Below are 22,386 nucleotides of genomic sequence, written 5' to 3' on the forward strand. Positions count from 1 at the left end.
TGTCTAATCTATGGAAAAATGGACGTACCATGGAAAAACAATTCGGCAACTGATTGATCCGTTGAGACATAGAATTCGCTGAAAGGCGTGGCTTGATCGAATGATCATGTGGCGGGATGCGTACAAGGCTTTGCTGTTACTGTGATCGACCACGGGCGATTGCTGGTAGTGCCGTAGGGTTTTAGTGGGTATGCAACGAAGACCGATTCGAATCGTTGACGACCTGTCACTTTCCGGCTTGCTCCCTTAGCGGTGCGTAGAGATGTGGGATCTCTCTGCCTCTTCTAACGCATTTACCATGGAGAGTGTTCAGAGGAGTTGTTCGGACTAATACCTGCGGCTGAGTTTCATCATCGAACGTCAAGGCAGAATACAAAATACCATCCGTATCACCTCGACGTCCACCGTTCCACAACTAAGCGTTTCATAAGGCAATTTTTGCAAGTGGGCAGCTGCCCACTGAAGTATTTCCGAACCAATTTGACTGCAAGAAAAGAGCGTACCAATTCTTAAAAGACCGGCAGCTCGGTTTCGAGCCTTCTGGCAGCGTAAGTGTCTATGGGCGGTCGTATCACTTAACATCAGGTGATATGTTTAAAAAAATGCACAGTACATAACCCTCCGTCACAAAGCGGTCGCGCCGCGGGATGTGAAACGCATTTCCCCACGATAAAAAAAAGTTTAATAGTATTAGTTTTGATAATAATATAAAACTCAACACCTAATGTATTGTTAAATAATCGAAACTATACGTAATGACAATGACATTGTTTCTATTTCTATGGTTTAGTCCCTTTCGCTGTAAATACAACTTGCGTTATTATTCCAACACAAATCATTATACACAGAGACCATCTAATTTAAGGATCCGAAGGGTTTCAGTGACCCAGGTATGAATTATAATATAGACCCCTACCTACTAACGCAAATAACAAAAATGAATCAAATCTTTTATTACATTATTAGAAAAACTAGTATTTAATCTAAAAACCTACAATAACACAAACCAGCAGTAGAATATGATTAAAGCATATTATGCACACTAAAACATAAAAATAATATTGAAAACTCGTGTTGTAAACTGTTGAACGAAAAAAAAATTAATTTAAAAATAAAATGTTAGGGAATTTAATATTGAATTTGTTATGGAAGAGCTGGCAACCCTGACATAGGTTTTTTACTTAAAAGAGTTTTCAAATCTTACACATTATAATGCATTGTTTATTCTGTACAAACACATTTTTTAAAAAAATGTTATGGCAAAACTTTTATCAAATAGGAAGACAGCGTTCCCCATACCACGCGAACAAATATAAAACTTTAATTCACAAATAAAAAAAAAAGTTACTTCATACATTTTACGTTATATGGATTTCATCAAGTCTAAAATTTAAATGTGATGTACATAGAGGCGGCTTCAGGAGTATGCAGCCATTTTCCTACTATTAATCTTATGGTAAAATATATTTGCAATAATATAGTCTTATTAAAATAAATCAAAAAAGCAAAACCTCCTTAATCCATTTAAAAAATATTTCAGTAAAGTTGAAATTGCTATTTCCACGTTGCGTCCTCTTAGCTTCAGTACTGTGACTCGAAATTCAACTAGTTATTAAAACTTTCTGCTTAACAAAGCGCGTTTTAAACACCTCGAAATTGCAAAAAAGAATTATAAAATGTATCATACTTCCAGGACAAAACAGCTATATTACTAACTAACTGTGCCCTGCGATTATCCCTGCCTGCGTTCTTTCGTAGAGTGATGTCATATAACCTACACCTTTCCACAATGAACGGATTGCACCACAAAAAGAATTCCAATAATTCTAAACAGTATTTCCTGAGAATAACGCGCATTTAATTAAACGACAACAATTCGCAACTCACTCGCGTTGAGAGTGTCCATAGGCGGCGGTGGCCGTCTACCAGTTTACCCCATGTTCCATAAAAAACCACTCTTCAGCTTTATAGATAATTTTACGGTATATAATTAACGTTCGAAAACATAAAAACGGCAACGGAGAAACCAAAAGGGGCTGAATTCTATTATTATCAATAAGTTTATCGTGTTTCGTTATATGTAGGTAATTGGTAATGTATTATGTGTATACTGTGAAGAGAAAAATAAAAATGATTGTTGCGATGAAAACAAAACAGCGGAACAGAACCTGGGAAATGTGCTGTCTAAAGAAAATTGTATTGAATATCCTTGCGTCGGGAACTTATAAGATGGAATACAAATGTATGTATTTGATGATGGTTTCGGAGTAAACATCGGGCAATATGTTGTTGTCTTTATACATCACCTTCGCCAACAATATTTAAAATTTTTCGACACACATTTTTCGTCCCATCTAGCTAATAATAAAAAAATATTCAGCCTTTCATATGAATTAATTCGAAAACAAATATGCCGTCTGAATAAATATTTTCTAAATAAACACGATATTTCTGTTAAATAAAATAAACCATGTTACATTGACTTGGGTAATGCGTCGCATTTTTAGGTTAACACCCGTTCTGTGTTTACTATTTGATTCTATAAAATCACAGTACCGGTCCAATCTTGAAGATGACATCTTTTAAGATGTATTATAGATATTTGAAAAAATAGATATTTACTAGCTGATCCGGCAAACGTCGTTTTGCCATGTATATCATTTATAGTAAAAAGTAGGGGTTGATCGTAGAGGGGTGAAAATTAGGGGTTGTATGTATTTTTTAATGTTGTATCATAAAAAAATAAAAATTAAAAAATTATCTAAAAATAAAAAAATAATAATTTAGGGGTGGACTACCCTTAACATTTAGGAGGATGAAAAATAGATGTTGTCCGATTCTCAGACATACCCAATACACACAAAAAATTTCATGAGAATCGGTCAAGCCGTTTCGGAGGAGTTTAACTACAAACACCGCGACACGACAATTTTATATATTAGATGTCGTGATTTGCCTACGAAAGTGTGAAATGAGATTGCCTGATAGGGCCGCATGGTGCATTATTATTTTTTACATACATATTATATTTTTACTGTCTCAAATAAAAAGCCATCTGTATTAAAATTATATTGTTCCGACTTAAACATAACTATTTAACAATTTTCAGTAGAACGCAGCTTAAAGTTGGAAAATTAGTCAGGAGCAAAACACGAAACAACAGAGACTCTGGCAAATGATATATGAGACGCCCAGGCATAGATAACAGAGCAATGGTATTGTTCTAACCACTATGAATATAATGTACGTAAAGATGACGCCAAGTATTTCTTTGATGGAGTAGCTTTTTTGGGCTCTACGTCCAGAACAAATGTCATATTCTTTATAAGCTGAAACAAGTCATTTAACAAAATCAATCAATCAATTATTACATGGGGTACTTATTTGTTTATTTATTTTTTAAACCTACAGCTAACATAAATTATATACAATAGCAAACAGTTACATTATAAATATAGCCAAATATGGATTACATAATAATATATTTACTACAAAATGGTTCAAGAATTTATAAAAGGAAACAAACAAATAAAAACTATTCAATACGTTTATCTAAGTGGTACCTAATTTGGTTGTGTTGTATGATGGTGTAAAAGTGTCAAATAATTTCACTTACTTGGCATTTTGGTGAAATTGTTATAATCTTAAAACTGGATTAAGAAATCTGGGTGAACTTCATGTTCCACAGTCTAGTTATCGTTTGTTTAAATAAAAAAAATATAATTTTATATTTATTTTGTCATGTTTGTGTTTTTGAAGGTCTGACAGATGGAATCATAAAGAATGAAAGTAAAACATGATAACACAAACAACCAGTAGCATTTGAAACAGAAATGAGGTTGATACTTATCAATATTAAAAAGATACAGACCGATTAAAGCGGGCCATAGACGGACCGCATGTTGCAGTCAAGACCGACTGTAATATGCGGTTTCCTCAGCGGTCCGTGTATTGCGAATATGAATTTAGTATGGAAACTGCAGATCGCCGTGCGGCGACCGCATATTGCAGTCAAGACCGACTGCAACATGCGGTCCGTGTATGGCCCGCTTTAGTTGGCCCATAATTGTAGTTTTTTTCTGATGTCATGTATATAAAAATATGTAGTAAAACACTCGATGTCGGTGAGGTCAAAATTAAACATCATATTGTCAACAGCATGTTGCAATAATATACATTAAATAAAAACGACTTCAAAACAGATTCATATTGAGAATTTTACCTTTTTTATGGAAATATTTAACAGAACAACAATTTTTACAGAATAACAAATTTATGTCTAGAAATTCACTTAAACAGATTTACATAACTAAGTACAACATAAACAAAACTTGTACTGTTTGGTTTGAAGATTAAACTCCTTATTCATATATCAGTCTTATTGCAATCTTTCAACTAAAATACTCTTTTGTATCTCATTGTTAAGTAATGTTTACGCTCAAACTCAAACTCAAAATATCTTTATTCATATAGGTAAACAAGTACTTATGAATCGTCAGAAAGAAGTTAAATTAATTGTAAATTACATTTACTACCAGTTCGCAAGTCAAGGGCGTGCGGGTAAGAAGAACTGGCAAGAATCTTTCCGCCACTCTTTTTAATCGCCAAGTATTGAGCGATACAATCTACAATTATATGATACAAGCGATATATCATACAATCATTAGGATCATTTAAGTATTCCTCACATTTATACAAAGCTTTATTGATTAATTTTCGTTTATTTTGCTTGGGAGTTTGTTGTGTATGAAAGAGACGGGTGAGTACTAATTCAAATGATACAATAAGACTTTTTTATTTTAAGTCTTCCTGTCATGTTACATTTTCCCTAGTTACTAGTCTTCAAACTCAACTTGGCAGGTGTCATTGACTAAGTCCATGATCGGCTCCCAGGGCCGTAGTTTAGTCTAAATCATAAAAATTTGCACCAATAATGCAAATGTTACTTTTTAATATACCACCACCATTGCTTACATTTAGATTTATACTTTTTCTCCGTTGTTTTGCACTTACAATTACATAAATTTGTTGTAAAATTGTTTACGGGACTCATAATTGAAAATATAATTCAAACTTACCCTTTGCCGTTAATTTAATGAATGCTCTGTTTTATCGTTGCGAAAATTAATCACTGCTATATTTTATTTTGAGCTTGTCAGACGCAAACAGATTTAATATAAATTCCATGCAGGTAATTGAGTGACACTAATAATATTAATTATATAGCTTGGTTTTCAAACAAAACAATTATTGTTTCATCGGGAAACAAGGTTGTCTGTCTTATCCATTAACTGTTAAGAGACGGAGGCGTTATATTAATCATAGATATTATTTTAACATATTACATTTAACAATATACATTTATTTGGTTAACACTGTACAGTATAATAAACTCAAAAAGCACAAAAGGAAAATAGTTGCTATTACCAAATACTTTCATAATAGTGCATAGGGTAGCGAACGTACCTTTTATTAGATCTGAAAGTAAAGCGATGTACTTCTAACTTAATTTTATATAAAAAACAAAAAAAATGTGTTTATTTATTAGATAAAATACTTAATTAAATAGAATAACGAGCCGTTCATAATTCGGGTAACCTAAATATAATCACGAAATGACGTGTTCTAAGAAAAATTATCGTATTTTTCACTCCAATTTTACTCTCAATAAATTAATTATAATTTATTTATGCGTCTGTTAACACGAGCGTATATGGAATTGATAGCATACTCAGCTTTGGAAGGCTTTTAAGGGATAAAATATGGGCAAAATGCGAACCGTGTAAAGCTGACATAGTGAAAAGTTACAGCCTTTAAAGTAATTCATCATTCAGACATGCTTTGCTGGGAATATTTGCAAGATCGGTTTAAATTCTTTTCCTTTTAGAATATTATTTCCAGTTTACTATATGACAAAATTGTTAGGGCTGGGAGGATTAAAATAATTATGTAAATATTGTGCTTCTTGTAAATTTAACATCAGAATTAGAGACGTTCAACATAATTGCAAAATATGATTTTTATTAACTTAACATCATTTCATTTTATTTTTTTATTTTTAATAAACAAGCACGATCTATGAACTTCACCAGGATTATTATACATTAATTTAGATTTAAGGAATACAATATGTATTTATTGTCTGTCGAAGACATCAAAGTTATATAAATTACATCATTTCATTTTATTTTTTAATAAACAAGCACTATCTAGGAACTTCACCAGGATTATTATATATTAATTTAGATTTAAGGAATACAATATGTATTTATTTTCTTGCGAAGATATCAATGTTATATAATTATTTATGTAAAGTTTTGTAAGCCAGGGCAATTCTGTGTCTGATTAATTTGTTCTCGTGTAACAACTCAAGACTATTATTGTTTTACAAGGAATCGAATTCCCTACCAGATGGTTATTGGTTACACTTAATATACCAAGATTATGACTTAAATCCAGGAATATAGCTAAATAACTTTTACTTCATCAGACCATTTTTGCTATATTTAGAAAAAGCTTTTAAGCAGGCTACAACACAACTTGCTACGACGTAGCTTCTGCTACGAAAGGATTCTGAGTTGATAACTTTTAATTTGCGTCGAGTTTTAGAACTATTAACAAATTTGTTTAGTAAGGGAAAATATTTTATTATCAATTTGTTACAATCAGATTCACAATTAGTGTACGTGGTACAAGAGCAGGCCCCATTACAGCATTTATTGAAATTATGGGATATATTTTAGATTAGTTTCATCCAGTATACATCTATAAATAGTTATTTACGGACGCTAATAAACGTGGAAACGTTTATTTATTTAAGAATAGTTTGTATACACTTAGCCTAGCGTCGAATATGTCGTGGGTGACTATTATTGCTTGGATTATTTTTAAGTTCTATTTGCTTAAAATGAAACTATTATAACATTTAAAAATAAAGCTGAAAGTAATGATAAAAATATTTATTTCACAAAAGATTACTCAATAATTATAGTTAAATCTTAAATATGCTCATCACATGGTGTTTGCGTTTTGTCTAGGATTTTTACCTTTATTACCATTTGATCGTTATTTTATAGTACGTATTGGTTAACCTAGTTACGCCATAATCTATCTGCAAATAAACTTGAACGATTAAGAAAATTACACTTCAATGATTTTTTATTCAAGTTATGTATTATAAAATATAGATTTTAAATGCGTAGCGCAGATATCGTAAATGGAGAAGTCATGTTCGTTCAATCTCGCTTAGAGTTATCTAAATCATTCTCGAAGCTTTTAGCTCACTTTTTACGCGTTATTAATGGATCAAACATGTGTGTGAAGATTGGATCTTTTAACATGCGACCTATTTATAATGAGATATTTTCACGTTCACACACGATGCTTTAGACATAGAAACTTTAAATTTTACTTGGTTCAACTGAAAGTGAAACTCTATGCGAAATCGTCATCTTTATTGAATATTTTCTAGCTAATTCCCTGACTATGTTGCCGTCGGAGGTATTAAATAAGTTGATTAAATGGTATTGGTACCCGGATGGTCCGATAAAATCCCAAATCGCTGATTTTACGGGATTTCACCGTTGGCGTCGCGCCGAGCGCGAAAGCTCTGTGTGCTATATTAATTAGTACATTACAACTTCTGACGTCGCGTCGCCGTCCCGCCTCGTCCGCTGTTTGACCAAACCTTAAGCACTTTTACCTATTCTACCTACATCTTTTAACAACGTTTTACACATTTACAGCAAATTCCAGAAATATGCCTCTTTACCTGTTGTTGAACATTATTTCTTTTTAGTTCGTCTCTGTTACGTTTATTCCCATAGCTTGTTCAGTGTTATTATATCTGTCGTATCCAGTCAGTCGGTCAGGACATGTAACACCGTCTCTTCAGCTGTATTGCTTTAAGGACAGGCAGCAGTTTGTCTAAACGACATCTGTAATATTGTAGATTTAGATAATACAAGTATTATGACCACACAACTTATATAATTCATCTTTAATTTTAATTCATCATGTTAAACTAACTAAATTAATATTTAGTTAGTTTAACACCATTTTTGGATCTTGGTTTGACATTTCTGCGCTGGATTCATTCACCATTATTATTTGCACGCTAGTAGATTACTAGCCGTTTGCGAATGATGAAGTCGATGTTTGGCTCCAAGTCATACTCATTTCCTTTTGTATATTAGAGAAACTAACTTTGCAAGAAAGACTCCAATGATACAAAATTGGGGTTTGAATACCCCTTTAAGGTTTGATTTTAAGAAAGAGACTGTCACACTTAACCACAAAGCGTTAACCGTTTTACCTAAAATGTAATTGAGACTATAATAGTTTCATAATTAAGGTGTAATTATTATTATTATTGATTTCTTAATCTATAACGTAATTTTTGTTTGCAGGTCCGTCAGAGGAAAAGTATAATAAAAATATAACATTAGTAAGAAAGGATTTGGCCGTCAGTATACAGAAAACAATAGTGGAAAATCAAACATTATTACAGGTATTTTAGTTAAGATTTTTTGAACGCCGTTCAGTATTTTTAAAATGCCTACGACACTCGACCGGTGGCAGGCTGTGATGTATAGCTTGGTTACGGCTATACACCAATTGATAAAAAAGACATGGTGAGGTAAACGGAGTGTCGTGAATGTGTGTCAAGCTCCTTTTACGGGCCTTCATGTATCAACACAAAAAAAATGCCCAGTCGTAATCATTATTTTTAATCGACTAACGGCTTGATTAATCACACCGTCTCTTCATTCTTATGTCAAAATTTGTCAAAACATATAGTATAATGCTAAGACGTTCAAATGGTCCAGGAAGAAAAGTCACATTTTTCATCTTATCTCCTCGACACACTTAAAGACACAACCATCAGAGGTACATATGGTAAAAATGTCAAGTACAATAAAAACTAGGAAAATTGAAAAAAAAAAATGTTGTGTAAAAAGTTACTTACTAATAATTTTCCTCAGCGTTCGTGGTGTTTTTTATATATTTAATATTATCTGTAAATTAAGAATATATTTTATTTTATCTTCCGTGTATAATTATGATGAAATAATCCAATGTTTCTAATTGTTTTTATTTTATCTAATTTTAAAATGTTTATCGTATTTCAGGACAGCAATGACCTACTATCGATTGTTGAAGAGAACTTAGCGGTTTATGAAGAAAACTTTAAAGAGTACCTCAAGCATGTAAACGGTAACAACAAGGCCTGGACATTTTGGAACTCTATGTTCTACGCTGGAACAATTTATACTACTATAGGTAATTAAAATGAATAAATACGGGAATTATATTAGTACTATTCATAAATATTCATATTAGTACTGACCTGTCTCTTGTCATCACAGTGTAAACACACACTGATAAAAAAACGAAAGGGTACTTAATTTATAGGAGTGACATTAGACGGATTTAGTTTTAATATATAAGGGAGTCTTATTGATAATTAAGGCGAGTTATTTCTTTAAATGTAGTTGCGAAGATAAGGTAAGGTTACAAAGGATAAATAAGGATACAATACAGCTTTTTAGTTCCTAAGACGTTATTGAATTGGTCAGTTAGCTATAATGGCTATAAGTCTTAAATTTAACGAAAATAGACTGCAACGATGAACTGTTGCTAGAATATGAAAGTGCGATTTCACTCGTGAGATAATGTTGACGAATCAACATGACGTATAAGTTGCCTGTGAAACAATATAAATTTGGTTTAATAACATCGAATTACTTAATTAATGTTGTGTGATATTTTCCACCGACTCAAACTCCATACCGAATATCTGATATTAACTTCAATTTCATAATTTGTTTCATCCCATTACTCAGTAACTTTGACTTTTTATTTTCTAAATTAAATCCGGACACACCACAATCATATTCCTTTTACCAGAGTTTTATGAAACAGAGTCGATTTCATTGCAAAGTGGAAATTTATGCCTTATTACAAGGAAATAGGGATAAAATTAGATTTTCTATGAAAATACCTTCAATTCTCTGCGGTCGACAACCGTTTTTTGCTACTGAACCTTTGTTATAGAGAAGTAATTAAAAATAAACAAAAACATCTCTTTGTTCGTGACTTTGTCACACATTTATGGGTTAGAAATGTTTCTTTACGTAACGAGTACCCTGAAGATTTAGAATCTTATAAAACACGTCAAGGATTTGAACATTTTCCTAATTTTTTGCTTTAGTTTGCATTACCTAACATAGACTAAGACTGCAAAATTGGACTTAGACTTTTGGGTTAGAAGTTAATTTCCAAGGACACCATATACTAATTTGTAATATTTAATAATTGACAAAAATAAAGGCTTGTTACATTGTACCTGAACTCTTCTAATATCTTCTATATTTGTAGCAAACAAACAAAAAGCAAAGTTTCCCTACAAATTAAGCGATTTTTCAGAAAGAAAAGCTTGTAGAATTTTTTCACTCATTTTACGAAAAATATCCGAATTTAAAATTCAGTTCGCGATTTAAGTCACAAAAATCCTACAACTTAAAGTTATATAAATGTGGTCAGCCCCATTCTGCGAATCTCTCTTCCCTAATAAATACATTATACCAGCTGATCCTATGCTTTTACATTATTTGAAAAACACTTTATACGACTTCCTATTATGATACCGACTGATTATGATATAAATTCAATTTGGAATGTGTAATATGTTCATTGTATTCCAGGTACGTTATGATAATGTTAAAATTTTGTATGGTTTTATTAGGAATCAGAATACCTAAACAATATGAATATCCATTTATGAAACGAGCTTTATATTGAAGCAATATAAAACGCCTTAATATTTATGAGAGCAATTCCGGATCTTCACGTATTGTATTTCACAGGCGTATGAAAACATTTCACAACAAAATTGCGACCATTTTCCGATTGCAACTGCATCGTGTTTTAAGTTACAGAGAAAAGTTTTGCTTTATTCTTTTATCCTATACTGTCTTTGCAATCCACCGAGGTTTGATGAAATAAGACAACACTGTTCATGAACGATTTGTAAAAATAGAGGCGTATTTGCTGCAATAAAGCTTTTACCTCAGAACACTTAGAGTTTATACGTTTTTACGATAGTCTAAAGTCTTAGTAGTTATAACATTTTCATTTAAATATAGGTACTTTCTAATATATGCCATTTCTATTATTTGTTATTATTATATAATAGGTATCGTCTTATAAATATCCGTATTAAATTTAAATTCTTTATTATTTAGTAGCTTTAAAATGAATACATTCATGTTATCTAAACATTGACCTTACATATGTAATGGATTTTCAGGTTTTGAGTTTTTAATAGTACAAAAGTGTCTCAAACGCTGCTAGCTAGTCAATTCACGCACACAAGTAACGTCACGCTGTTTTAAATTTGGAACTTTGCCCGGAAAGCTTGGCGCACTTTAACACAGTGCTCCCGCGCACAAAACGTTGTCGATTTAGAAATATATTTTATCAACACGTATTATTAAAAAAATACAGCATTTCCCTTAAATTTCATTAATTATTTCTTGTTAAGAATAACTTAACGGACTTCTCTGCAAAGTTCGGTTTGAAGTTTCCTAGTGACGGCTGAATATAAATAGATTCTTTTATTAGAACGTTCCGACCCCGATTGTGATAAAACAGTTTCTGAATGTGAATCCAAAATGGTAAGTCTATTTCATTATAAATATTTTGTGTGCACCTACCTGTCATCGGCCTAAAGTTGGCACGATTAATTCAATCTATTGCCAATTTTGGTAACACTTCTAGCCTATTGATGTTAGTACGATTGAAAATCGATACAGTCTAAATGAGCATTGTGTTTAATTTCAGGACCCGTTGGGTATAACTAGTCATGAGTGAGGAGTGCGAGGTTCCCATTCATGTCTCCTTAAAAGTTCCCGTTATCAAAAGTGAATCAGCAACTCAAACTCCTACTGTCATTATTGCTAAATCATCTGAAAAACAAGAGATTAGCAAGATGGAGGATCCCTCCAAACCAATGTCATTAAGGAAACGGAGAAATATTTCTAAAAACAGAGCCCAAAATACCAGGCACCGCGAGAAAACGCCTGATCCAGGAAGAACGCTTGGTCCTCACGAGGATACTCCTACTTCCGACGATGAAGAACCTAGGCCACAGCGGACTTCTCGTGAAATCGAAGCTGATAACACTTATGAAGAAATGAAACGATTAGTACAGGAAAAAGCAAACGAGAAAGATCCAGTTTATGACTTAAACACGGATGAAATTATGGAAACCAGAGCTATGGAGGAAAATGCAAGGAGACGAAGAAGTATTTCTCCATTTGCGGTCCCCGAAAAAGAAGAAGGAACTGCTTTAGAACGTAAAGGGAGTTTTATTGATCCGACAAATAAATTACTTAGCACGAAATATATTGTGAGCCCAAAAGACGATGACCTAAGGCGTCGTAATTCATTAACAGGTGCTGCAGATGATATACAATTAAATTCTAGAACCTCTTTGTCTCCACCAGGTACTGCGAGTGCGTCACCAAAAGAGAAAGATTTTCCATATCCTATGCCTGCAACACCTAAAAAGCTTGAAGAAATGGTGTATCCAGATGAAAAAAGTGATAAAAAAGTGATAAGTAGACCTAAACCTCCACGAGCAGAGCTAAAACAAGAAGGAGAAAAAGAGGAGCAATTGATAAAAAAATCTTCAGTTATTATTCCTGATACTCCAATTCCTACAACAGGCGAACTTGTTACTCGAGTTATTCAAGTGGAAAGAACCCCAAGTAAAAAACTCACTCAAGATCAAAAACCAATTGTAGAAGTACGTGAAAGAGTTGTGAGAACTCCAAGTAAAAAGTTAACAGGTGACGCTAAACCTACCGTAATTCAAAAAAGCAAGCCCCAGGAATCTCAAACTAAAGTGCCACCTGTGAAACCAGCAAGAAGTAAATCAGCATCACGTTTGGCGGTCAGTTTTTTCATTAAATTATTTTTACTTCTCATCCTCATAGTGATTGCAGTAACACTTTATGTTTTCTAATGAAATAAAATGACACTATTTAATAAACATATGACGACTGTAAAAATGGGTGGAAAATAACAATAATTAATTAATCCATAATGACGTTTACAGAATAGAACCAGTGAGAGTGAGATGAGTGAGGATCAGATGTATCAACAAAATGTGTATCCAAATGAAACGAGACGTAAAGTAGTTCCAACGCCAAGACGGTTTTTGAAAAATAAACCTCCTAAAGAAAATCGGTCACAATCTGTAAATAGAATTGAAGATATTAAAGTAATTGACAAAACTGGTACAGGAATGAGTCAGACTAGTTTAGAAATAATAGAGTTAATGCAAAAAGCAAGAGCCAGAAGTCTATCAATTCCTAAAGATGACGAAAGAGTACCAGCAGATTATAAAACATATAGTAGAACCTTACAAACACCAAACAAAACTCCAGTCAATTTAAGGAGATCAAGAGGAATATCGTGTCCAAAAACTATTCAAATTATAAGTGACCGAGAGATTTTGTCAGGTCTCACAAAAGTAGCCACTGAAAATATTGAAGTTCGTCGTAAACATAGCAGGCAAAGTTCGGGATATGTAGATGCTAGTCAGTCTGAATATACATCAAGCTGTTATTCCACATCACCCAGTGAAAATGAATATGAGTTTGATCTTTTAGACAGAACGGCAGAGTTGACAAGAAAGCTTAATCAACTTAGCCAAATAAATATTAAGGAAACAATTAATTTAGTAAAAGCAGACGTAGATCAAAATGATAACGAACCAAAGTCTGTTTTAAGAAAACGTTCTATTATATCAACTCAAAAAGAAATAAAATTAGACGCCAATCTGGAAAAGACAAAGGACCTGTTAAAGGCTAAAGAAAAAATTCAGAGCATGAAGCCAAAACTAACAAGATTTAAATTTATAAATAATTGGCGAGAGTTTAAATTAGAGTACAATAATGATTGGGAGAGATTGATATTACTAAGAAATAAGTGTATTTGTGATTTATTGATATTGATTATAATATGTGGTTTGGGTGGAATGATGTTTAAATCGCTCGAAGGGTCATTTGAAAATGCCTTCAAATGTAACGCTAGGAATGTTAAACGTGATTTTATTGAACATTTATGGCGTGGAAGTCATTATCTTAGAGAAGAAGACTGGAAGTCCATGGCAAGAAAGAAATTGTATGAGTTTGAGGATCAACTGCACACTGCCCACGAAGCGGGTGTCACGTCATATAGCGGTCAGCGGTCTTGGAATTTTATGAATTCATTCGTCTATTGCTTGACTTTGATAACAACTATTGGTAAGAAAATGCATAAATATATCATAGTTACATAAAAATTACTAACATAATAAAATTATTATAAACAATACTGCAAATTGTTTTGTTTGGTTCATTCTGCCATTTCCTTATTTACCTAAAATGCTGTTTTAATTTTTTTTGTCTTAATTTTTTTTTGTTTTTAGGTTATGGTCACATAGCTCCTAAGACGACGTATGGTCGTGTTGCTACAATCGTGTATGCCATAATCGGTATACCACTTTTCCTGATTGTCTTAGCGGATTTCGGCAAGTTGTTCACAAGAATAATAAAATTCTTCTGGGCTTTTATTCGGAGGTTTTATTATACTAGAAGTTGTAGGAGAGTGAGACGGACAGCGCCTATGCAGGTTAGCATTAGATAGATTTTTATAAATATATAGGTTTATTATTATAAAAAATCTAGACTATGACCGTACGTTCTTCTAAGTAGATTAAAAATATCTCACATTGTCCATCTAGTCTATAAAAATATTTATAAAAAAAAACTGTTAAATGCCTTTAATAAAAGGCATTATAACAAAATGTTACTAAGTTTTAGCCACAGCGGTTTTGTGTAGATTTATTTGCTTAATTTATAGTATGGACAATAAATTTGTTATATATAATAATCAACACATTGTTACTTTAAACATATTATTACTTTAAAATTCAAATAACCTGAAAGCTCTTGTTTTTCTCATTCAATTTATTTCAATACCAGTTTTAAATTACAACTGAATAGGAAATAACGCGAGAATATTCTTTTACACAGAAATGAATAATGATTTTGCATTGAACAACATGCTGGGTTGTTAATTTGCTGTTTTCAACGTACACGTTTGTACTACATAGCTGTTTTAAATTACAGGAAGTGATGAAGGGCTTGAACATTGTGTACGATGTAGTGCGACGTCCTTCGCAAATATTTTCTGAAGATGACATAGACACTTCTCCAAACGCACCACCAGCAATCGAGCGAAAACCGAGCGATGCTCCACCTCCATTACCACCAAAGCCTGGCCAAAAGCTTGTTGAGGACGGAGAATTGGAAACCCCAGCGCCATCAGTTTTTGAAATAGACGATGAATTCAACTTACCAATATCAGTCGCCATTACAATATTAATTATTTACATTATAATTGGTGCTGTCGGCTATAGTATTTGGGAAACGTGGAACTTCTTTGAATCATTTTACTTTGTCTTCGTATCGATGTCTACTATAGGTCTCGGTGATCTAGTGCCAGATCATCCAATGTTCATGATGGCTTCCATTTTATATTTAGTTTTCGGTCTGGCTTTGACTTCTATGTGTATTAATGTTGTTCAAGTTAAATTGTCTAATACGTTTAAGCAAGCCAGTGCCAAGTTAGGGGCTACTATCGGCCTAAAAGTAGCTGAGGAAGACGGTAGTTTGGTACCTATAACACCACCACCAGTTGAAATAGCTCCCGTACACAAGAGTACGAAAGATATTGACGAAATTAAGAGTACAGATGATGCAAAAAATAGATAATTTTTATTTATAGTAGTTTGGTAAGGGTTTTAAATAGTCTGTGTCTAAGATATTTAGAAGTTATAAGTTGCAGATGTTTTAATGATTGTTCAGAGAGTTAATAAAAGATTTTAATAGGTTATTGTGGCTTTTTTTCAGTCGGGTCTTTACCGCCATTAACAGTTTTATTATGATTTTAACTCCTTCTAATCAGACCATACAGTTTGAAAACAACAATTCGCATAAGTATTTTTATTCAAATAATTTTCAAGTTTATTTCCATTCATCAAATACATAAAATACATAAAGATCTGGTAGGTAAAACTGAAATATCATATCGCAAGATACTAAAGACAGTAACAACACAAGGACAGTATAAGTAACATTATATAATATTAAGCTGTCAATAGTTTCGCAAACATCTTAATAGTAAAAGTTAGAAGAATAAATATTTCATATATATCTACAAAGCATAATAGGTTTATCCTCTCAATTTATTGCTTAAAATATCAGCTACATTCATTTTACATGCATGGCTTATTCATGTAGATTATACATTTCAAAGCATGTACAAAGAAGCTTAATTTCAGCGTCAAACGGTTAAATGGAAAAGCTTGACAATATTTTTCCAAAGCCAGTAAAGGACGTGACGTGTGGCAAAGCTTTGTGAAAAATTTCATTACGCTACCAAGTAGACTAGGTTTGACGATTCAGTACAATTAAAAAGTTGACAACATGAAAGTTTTCACCAGCTATAAGGCAGTTTGCCAAATCCTCTATTCCTCCACATTTCGTGACTATATTGGGTGACTCATCAAAAATATTCCCAATAATAAATGGTAGAAATAGGTTTAGAAAAGCATAATCATAATTAAATACTACAACCATCTTTAGGTAGGATCTTTAGGTGATTAAGAGATTATATGCGTTTCTTAGATTATTTCTCATTTACACAAGTCAGATCTGACATTCACGGAAATATGACGATATTTCACAATTCGGTTTGATACTGTTTTCCTTGACTGTATGAAAAAATATATGAAAATAGTACTGGTACATAAATAAAATCTATGATCATTTTAAATTAACCCTTCAATTCCGCGAAGGAACTTGTTATACTTCTTGGCGCTACAGTTTCGAATCGATTTTTAACACCGGCTTATATTTATTTAAAACTTATTTACATTTAGGAGTCTTTGGTAGCAGCTGGTTCAACAAAATATAAATTTACTTAACTAGGTTTGTGTAACATTTTATGGGTATTAATTGAAAAAGGATATAATTAAAAGTCCAAATTAAGTACTAAAGTTTAATTCATATAAAACCTAATTATATGGTCCCCTATCCCAAGTTCTAGTCTTTAACATATCCTTTAAATGTTTAGACAAACTAAATATAGTTTTCTTACAATTATACAATTTATAGTTTAAATACTCATTTACAAAGGGAACGTCATAATATTGCAGTAAGATCTGTCTAAGTCTGTGCTCTATTTGCAATAATTCTTTAATCGTCGTATTTGTCCATTCTAAATCTTTATTAACATTATTTACATTTATAGTATTATGTGTTTTTGAATAATAATCAACAGCCGATAAACCACGAACCTCATCATTCATGTTATATGTTACATCTGAAAATAGCCTATTCAAATGCAAATGTAGCTGATAGATTTCTTTACCATCAAATTTGCATTGTGACGGCTCTATATAATTTATTGTTACTTTATTACATTCTAAGACACTGTTAAACTTATTTTTAAGATACTTATCGAAGTAATCGGTGAAATTTAATTCGTCATCAGCATCTGAATAACCATTTTCTTTAAAATGCTTTACTAAGAGCAGGTTAACAAATAAGCTTGGTATTGCATTGTGGAATAATTCACAAGGCGGGTCCATATGACTATATCGGGACCAACCAGTGAGTATGATGCCTTTAAAACTATAAAGATCAGTCGTACCACCGAATTTATAATTATTAATTATACTTAACCAGCTAAAATTGTTGAGAAAACGTTTCTTGATGTCGGGGAATGTCGCCACTCTTCCATCCGCGCCCTTATACGCAGATGCGATCCAGATATTTTGAAAGGAATAATAATATTTCATGAGACTCACATGAGAAACAGATAAACTTGGCCTGTAATCCCAGTAAACTGGTTCTACGCTGAGGTTCTTTATAAAATTGTCCCATTTATAAATAGGCACATCTCGCAAACCATCATCCCAGATTAGCACGGTTGTATTAGGACTGATTTTCTTTACAATGTCTGTTACTATTTTCACGTGTTTCACGAAAATTTCTCTGAAAAAATACAGATAATCTGTCCGTGACACACATCTTGCATATTAAAAATTACGTATAATAGTTATCTTAAATGTTGCAAATAGTACGAAGTACCTAGTATGTAAAGTAAATTTTGCGTTTAAATAAAAATATTATAAATTAAAACTATTATGATCAAGTAGCTTAAGGTACATGAATTTGTAAAGTCTTTTATATATTATAAATATTGTATGTACTCGTATAAACAACTACTAGAAGCGACCCACCCCGACTTCACATGGACAACAGCTGTATTCCGAAAACCATGTCCATTCAATTTTTTGAGTTTTTTAGGCATATATGACAAATATGACACTCACAATTAACGTAGCTAGATAGCTACTATAATAGATATTGGTAAAATAATTTTCTAAACCGGTTCAGTAGACACAGATATTACCTCCTACAAACTCATAAACTTGAACTCTTTATAATATTAGTATAGATTTTATATAGTATAAAGTTGTTGAAAAAAAATAATGCACTACCTGATGTGCGTTTGTTCCGTTAAATATTTAGTCTTAGCCTACAAGCCTTATTGGCCAACGTAAAAGCAATTAAAGGTAAATAATAAAAAAATACTTACATATCCTTAAGATCCCGTCTTTTACACAAATGACATTTGTTGATGTGATATACTTCATCACAGCCAATATGAAAACGTTTGAGTGGCGCTATGTCGTTGTGAAATGTGGCTACCTGGAAATAGATAAATTTTAATCCAATTAACTTATAAGAAAGTGCCGCAATACTGCTCATGGGCATATAACACGCCTGCCTGACTTCGTACGTTAAAACTCCGGCTATGCACTGGATGATTGTTCTTCATGCGCAACCAAAACTTTGTTGTTCAGTGAAGGAAAATATCGTAATGAAACTGATATTTAAAAAAAAACAGAAGAAATAAAACAACAATAGAAACTTCTCCCTCGTCCCCGTTACCCATTGGAAGTTACGAGTACGAAGTTTAAATATATACTTAATATGCGCATTTTTAGTACATTGCATCGGTTTGCTTAAATAAAATATATCTTCTAGTGCTTGTGTTAGGACTTTGAAATAAAATGCTAACAAGTACGCCACAACTGTTTTATGGAATTTACAATGAAAATAATAATACACAGGTAACAGTGTTGAATACCACCGCACTTTTTTGACGATACTAATTATTTAGGAGTCTCGGGGGACCTTCATTGGAACACCTCCAAGTGAGTTTTGCTACGGAAACGCGTCTAAATATTAAAAAAAAAAATTTTTTTTTACCTGGGGAAACCTGATTACGGGCCTGGGCAAGTGTGATTGGCGCGGGGAGTGTGGGGATCAAGGTCGTAAAATGCGATGGCCCCCATACAGACAGACCGACACAGACAGACAGACAGATAGACAGCTCCGATCTAAATAATAATTGTTAATTCAAGCCTCCCCAACCCGGCTTCTTGGTCCAAATGATCCAATATTCATATACTAACCTAACCTAACCGATCTAAATAATATTTGTTTTTTTGGACAGCTCCGGCGCTACGGGAAATGCAGCCCCTCCACCCTTGCGTACCAAAGCACAGGCATTATGAAAGCTGTAGCGGCTGAGGCTGGTCGCCGAAGGCGAGCAAAAAGCCGAGGTTGCGGAGGCTTTTTTTTACAGCGGGTGGGGGCTGCTCTTCCTCCGCGCCTCCGGTTATTTATATACACTCTAGGGGTAAGACAGACAAGACCACGTGGATAGTGGGGTGCTCTGATTCGGTTTTGGGTACTTTTTGGATATTAAAGTAAACACTTTATTCTAGTAAAAATTAAATAATATAGAAAGTTGCAAACAATGAAATACAAGTACTAATTAGGAAATACAGACGAGTAGGTATCGATAATTTCAAAAAATTTCGGAACCCTATAATCTATCAACACGAAATTAGGTTAATTTCAATGTTGATTATTCTATAACTTTAATTTTCAAAAATTAGGAAATAATCGATAAATTAAAAACACGATTTTTTAAAGTGAACGTCATGTTTACAAATTTTAGTACATTACACAAAACTTTAAATTTTTTTGTAAAAATATTTAGACGCGTTTCCGTAGCAAAACTCACTTGGAGGTGTTCCAATGAAGGTCCCCCGACACTCCTAGATAATTAGTATCGTGTGTTAATTTAAATTTAAGTTAAAAGTTAATTAGTGCGGTGGTATTCAACACCCAACCCAATACACATTACACACTGTAGTACACACTGGTCGAAGACATTGGAGCGAGTGATCCGTCAAAGATGCCGTTTACCAGTGTTGCCAACATTAAAACATATTTTTTTTTATCTGTTGTTGAGAGAGTTTGTTACACAGATTGATCATTCTTATCACGTAAAAATTTAATGCATAAAGTCCATAAAAACGTTAAAAATACCTGTTCAATCATATTCTTAATTAGGTCCTGGCTTTCTACCCTGCTGGGGCAGATGGAGTCTGGATAAAGTGGTTCTTCTCGTAAATGCTGGAACTGTTTCAATTTCAGTGCGTGCTCCATATGACCAAAGGTTTGTATTAGTGGTATGATCTCCAACCCAGATTGCGTCGCAAGGGATACGAACTCAAATAGCTGAAAATAATTTGTTTCTGTGTATTGCCGGCCTTTTAGGAATTGGTACGCTCTTCTTGAAGGACTCTAAGTCGAATTGGTTCAGAAACACTTCACTTGGCAACTGGTTCAACATAGTGGTGATGCGTGGCCAAAACTGCCTTAAAAACGCTTAGTTGTGAAATGACGGACGTCGAGGTGATACGGATGGAATTTCGTATTTTGCCTCGACGTACGATGATGAAACTCAAGTGCAGGTATAAATCCGAACAACTTATATTTTTTATAGCTTTATAGTTAAACGGACTTTTTAACTAATTTTATTTTCAATTCCACTCCTGAGAGTAGCGTGTCAATTTAAACAACAAACTCTTCTTTCTTCTTCTTTTTTATAGTAGATTTAGGTGTTAATTAGTTAACAATAATACAATAAATATATACGTATTTATACACGATTACATTTATCTCCATCTGCATTTGTTCCGCAGTATCTTATATTCAGACATGACGTATATACTAGGTCAACTGAGTTCCGTAGGGTGGATTGCTATCATCTAAAAATATACCAACAGTCGGCAGCTGACCGCGGTAGTCATTATAATATTATCTTGTCAGTTTGAAGCATCTGATACATTACAATTCTTATGTTTAATAAGTAAAATTAAATTGTGTCCTTCACAAACCTTTAGATATAACAAAGATAATATAAATCTGTATAGTAACTTAGGAGGAATGTTTTTGCACATATCATTGTTGTACGTAAGTAATGCTAATTGAAAAATATTGAACTATTACCTCAGATTTTTCATAACAGTTCCTTGCACTTAAGTTCACTAACTTATCTTCATACGGAAACATATCTTCATACTCCATAAGCAGGCCTGTTACTCCAAGATATTTTAATTTTGGCAGCAACGTCGTCAAGTACGACATTTTTGGCGGCGATCCCTTGAAATCAAAATGCACTATAACATTATCTAAACTCAACTTAGACTTCGTCTCCATACTTCTAAAAAACCATGTATTTATTAAAATCAAAATTATTATAAAATATATCAACGAAAACGTAGTTAAAATTACTATTTTGTGTTTAAACGTCCTCGCTAAAATCGGCCGCATTTTTATCTTAAAATATTTGTCATTTTGATTTTTTAAATTATGCATTCTTGTAACAGATACGATGCGTATCGACACATTTGTTTTATAAAACCACAGATAAAACGTAGAACACGTTCGCGGTATTGTGGAATTCTTTTTTTAAAATATTGCGCGGAGAGAGCTGAACAATATTTGTGTAATCGAATGGCACACAATACTGACTGAGGGTCGGGATTGCATGTGTAGGGATTCGCATATAATAAGACTTAAGTGTTATTAGAGCTCGTTCTGAGCGTTTATAGGATAAGTGACTATATTATTTATAGGTACTATGCTTTGTGGCCTTGTTAATGAAGCAGAATTCTGAGAGATAAAGATTAGGGTAAATAATTAATTACATTATAAAAGGAAAACGTGTTTCGGATAAGATAATAGTCTACTTGCCATAAAAAAGAATAAGATATAAGATAAAATATGATAGTGAGAATTAAATAAATCAGTTGCGCTACAACCTCTTTAGGTCTGGGCCTCAGAATACTGAATCTGTTTCATGATCATTTTTAAATCTAATAGGCAAGCAGGTGATCAG

General features: G+C 32.9%; 2 protein-coding genes and 1 long non-coding RNA gene across 3 annotated transcripts; 1 reads left to right on the forward strand and 2 right to left on the reverse strand.

Annotated features, from left to right (window-relative positions):
• Positions 1 to 3,054: 3,054 nt before the first annotated feature.
• Positions 3,055 to 3,818, reverse strand: LOC125054481. The gene is made up of 2 exons (XR_007117713.1): positions 3,617 to 3,818; positions 3,055 to 3,329 (listed from the first exon to the last, which is right to left on the reverse strand). It is a non-coding gene; the product is annotated as an uncharacterized LOC125054481 (long non-coding RNA).
• A 7,620-nt stretch (positions 3,819 to 11,438) lies between these two features.
• Positions 11,439 to 15,948, forward strand: LOC125054480. Its single transcript, XM_047656406.1, has 5 exons — positions 11,439 to 11,678; positions 11,845 to 12,958; positions 13,124 to 14,315; positions 14,480 to 14,682; positions 15,183 to 15,948. The coding sequence occupies exons 2-5, from the start codon at positions 11,867 to 11,869 to the stop codon at positions 15,825 to 15,827; spliced, it is 3,132 nt and encodes a 1,043-aa protein (XP_047512362.1). The 5' UTR covers positions 11,439 to 11,678; positions 11,845 to 11,866; the 3' UTR covers positions 15,828 to 15,948.
• Positions 15,949 to 17,101: 1,153 nt separating this feature from the next.
• On the reverse strand, positions 17,102 to 22,031 carry LOC125054802 (hexosaminidase D-like). Its single transcript, XM_047656910.1, has 4 exons — positions 21,495 to 22,031; positions 20,529 to 20,720; positions 18,721 to 18,833; positions 17,102 to 18,113 (listed from the first exon to the last, which is right to left on the reverse strand). Exons 1-4 carry the CDS (start codon positions 21,861 to 21,863, stop codon positions 17,132 to 17,134), a joined length of 1,656 nt encoding a protein of 551 aa, XP_047512866.1. The 5' UTR covers positions 21,864 to 22,031; the 3' UTR covers positions 17,102 to 17,131.
• Positions 22,032 to 22,386: the final 355 nt, after the last annotated feature.

This window comes from Pieris napi, chromosome 12 (assembly GCF_905475465.1).
Source record: "Pieris napi chromosome 12, ilPieNapi1.2, whole genome shotgun sequence".
Classification (NCBI taxonomy): Eukaryota; Metazoa; Arthropoda; class Insecta; order Lepidoptera; family Pieridae; genus Pieris; species Pieris napi.

Bases quoted from the DNA above. Each gene is read 5' to 3' on its own strand.
- LOC125054480 (XM_047656406.1), top strand. From the start codon at position 11,867: ATGAGTGAGGAGTGCGAGGTTCCCATTCATGTCTCCTTAAAAGTTCCC. The intron at 12,959-13,123 runs GTCAGTTTTTTC...TGACGTTTACAG, and splicing joins AATCAGCATCACGTTTGGCG to AATAGAACCAGTGAGAGTGA. The intron at 14,683-15,182 runs GTTAGCATTAGA...TTTAAATTACAG, and splicing joins GACGGACAGCGCCTATGCAG to GAAGTGATGAAGGGCTTGAA.
- LOC125054802 (XM_047656910.1), bottom strand. From the start codon at position 21,863: ATGCATAATTTAAAAAATCAAAATGACAAATATTTTAAGATAAAAATG. The intron at 20,721-21,494 runs GTAATAGTTCAA...AATTATTTTCAG, and splicing joins ACTGTTATGAAAAATCTGAG to CTATTTGAGTTCGTATCCCT. The intron at 18,834-20,528 runs GTATTTTTAACG...ATCTATTTCCAG, and splicing joins TTAAGAATATGATTGAACAG to GTAGCCACATTTCACAACGA.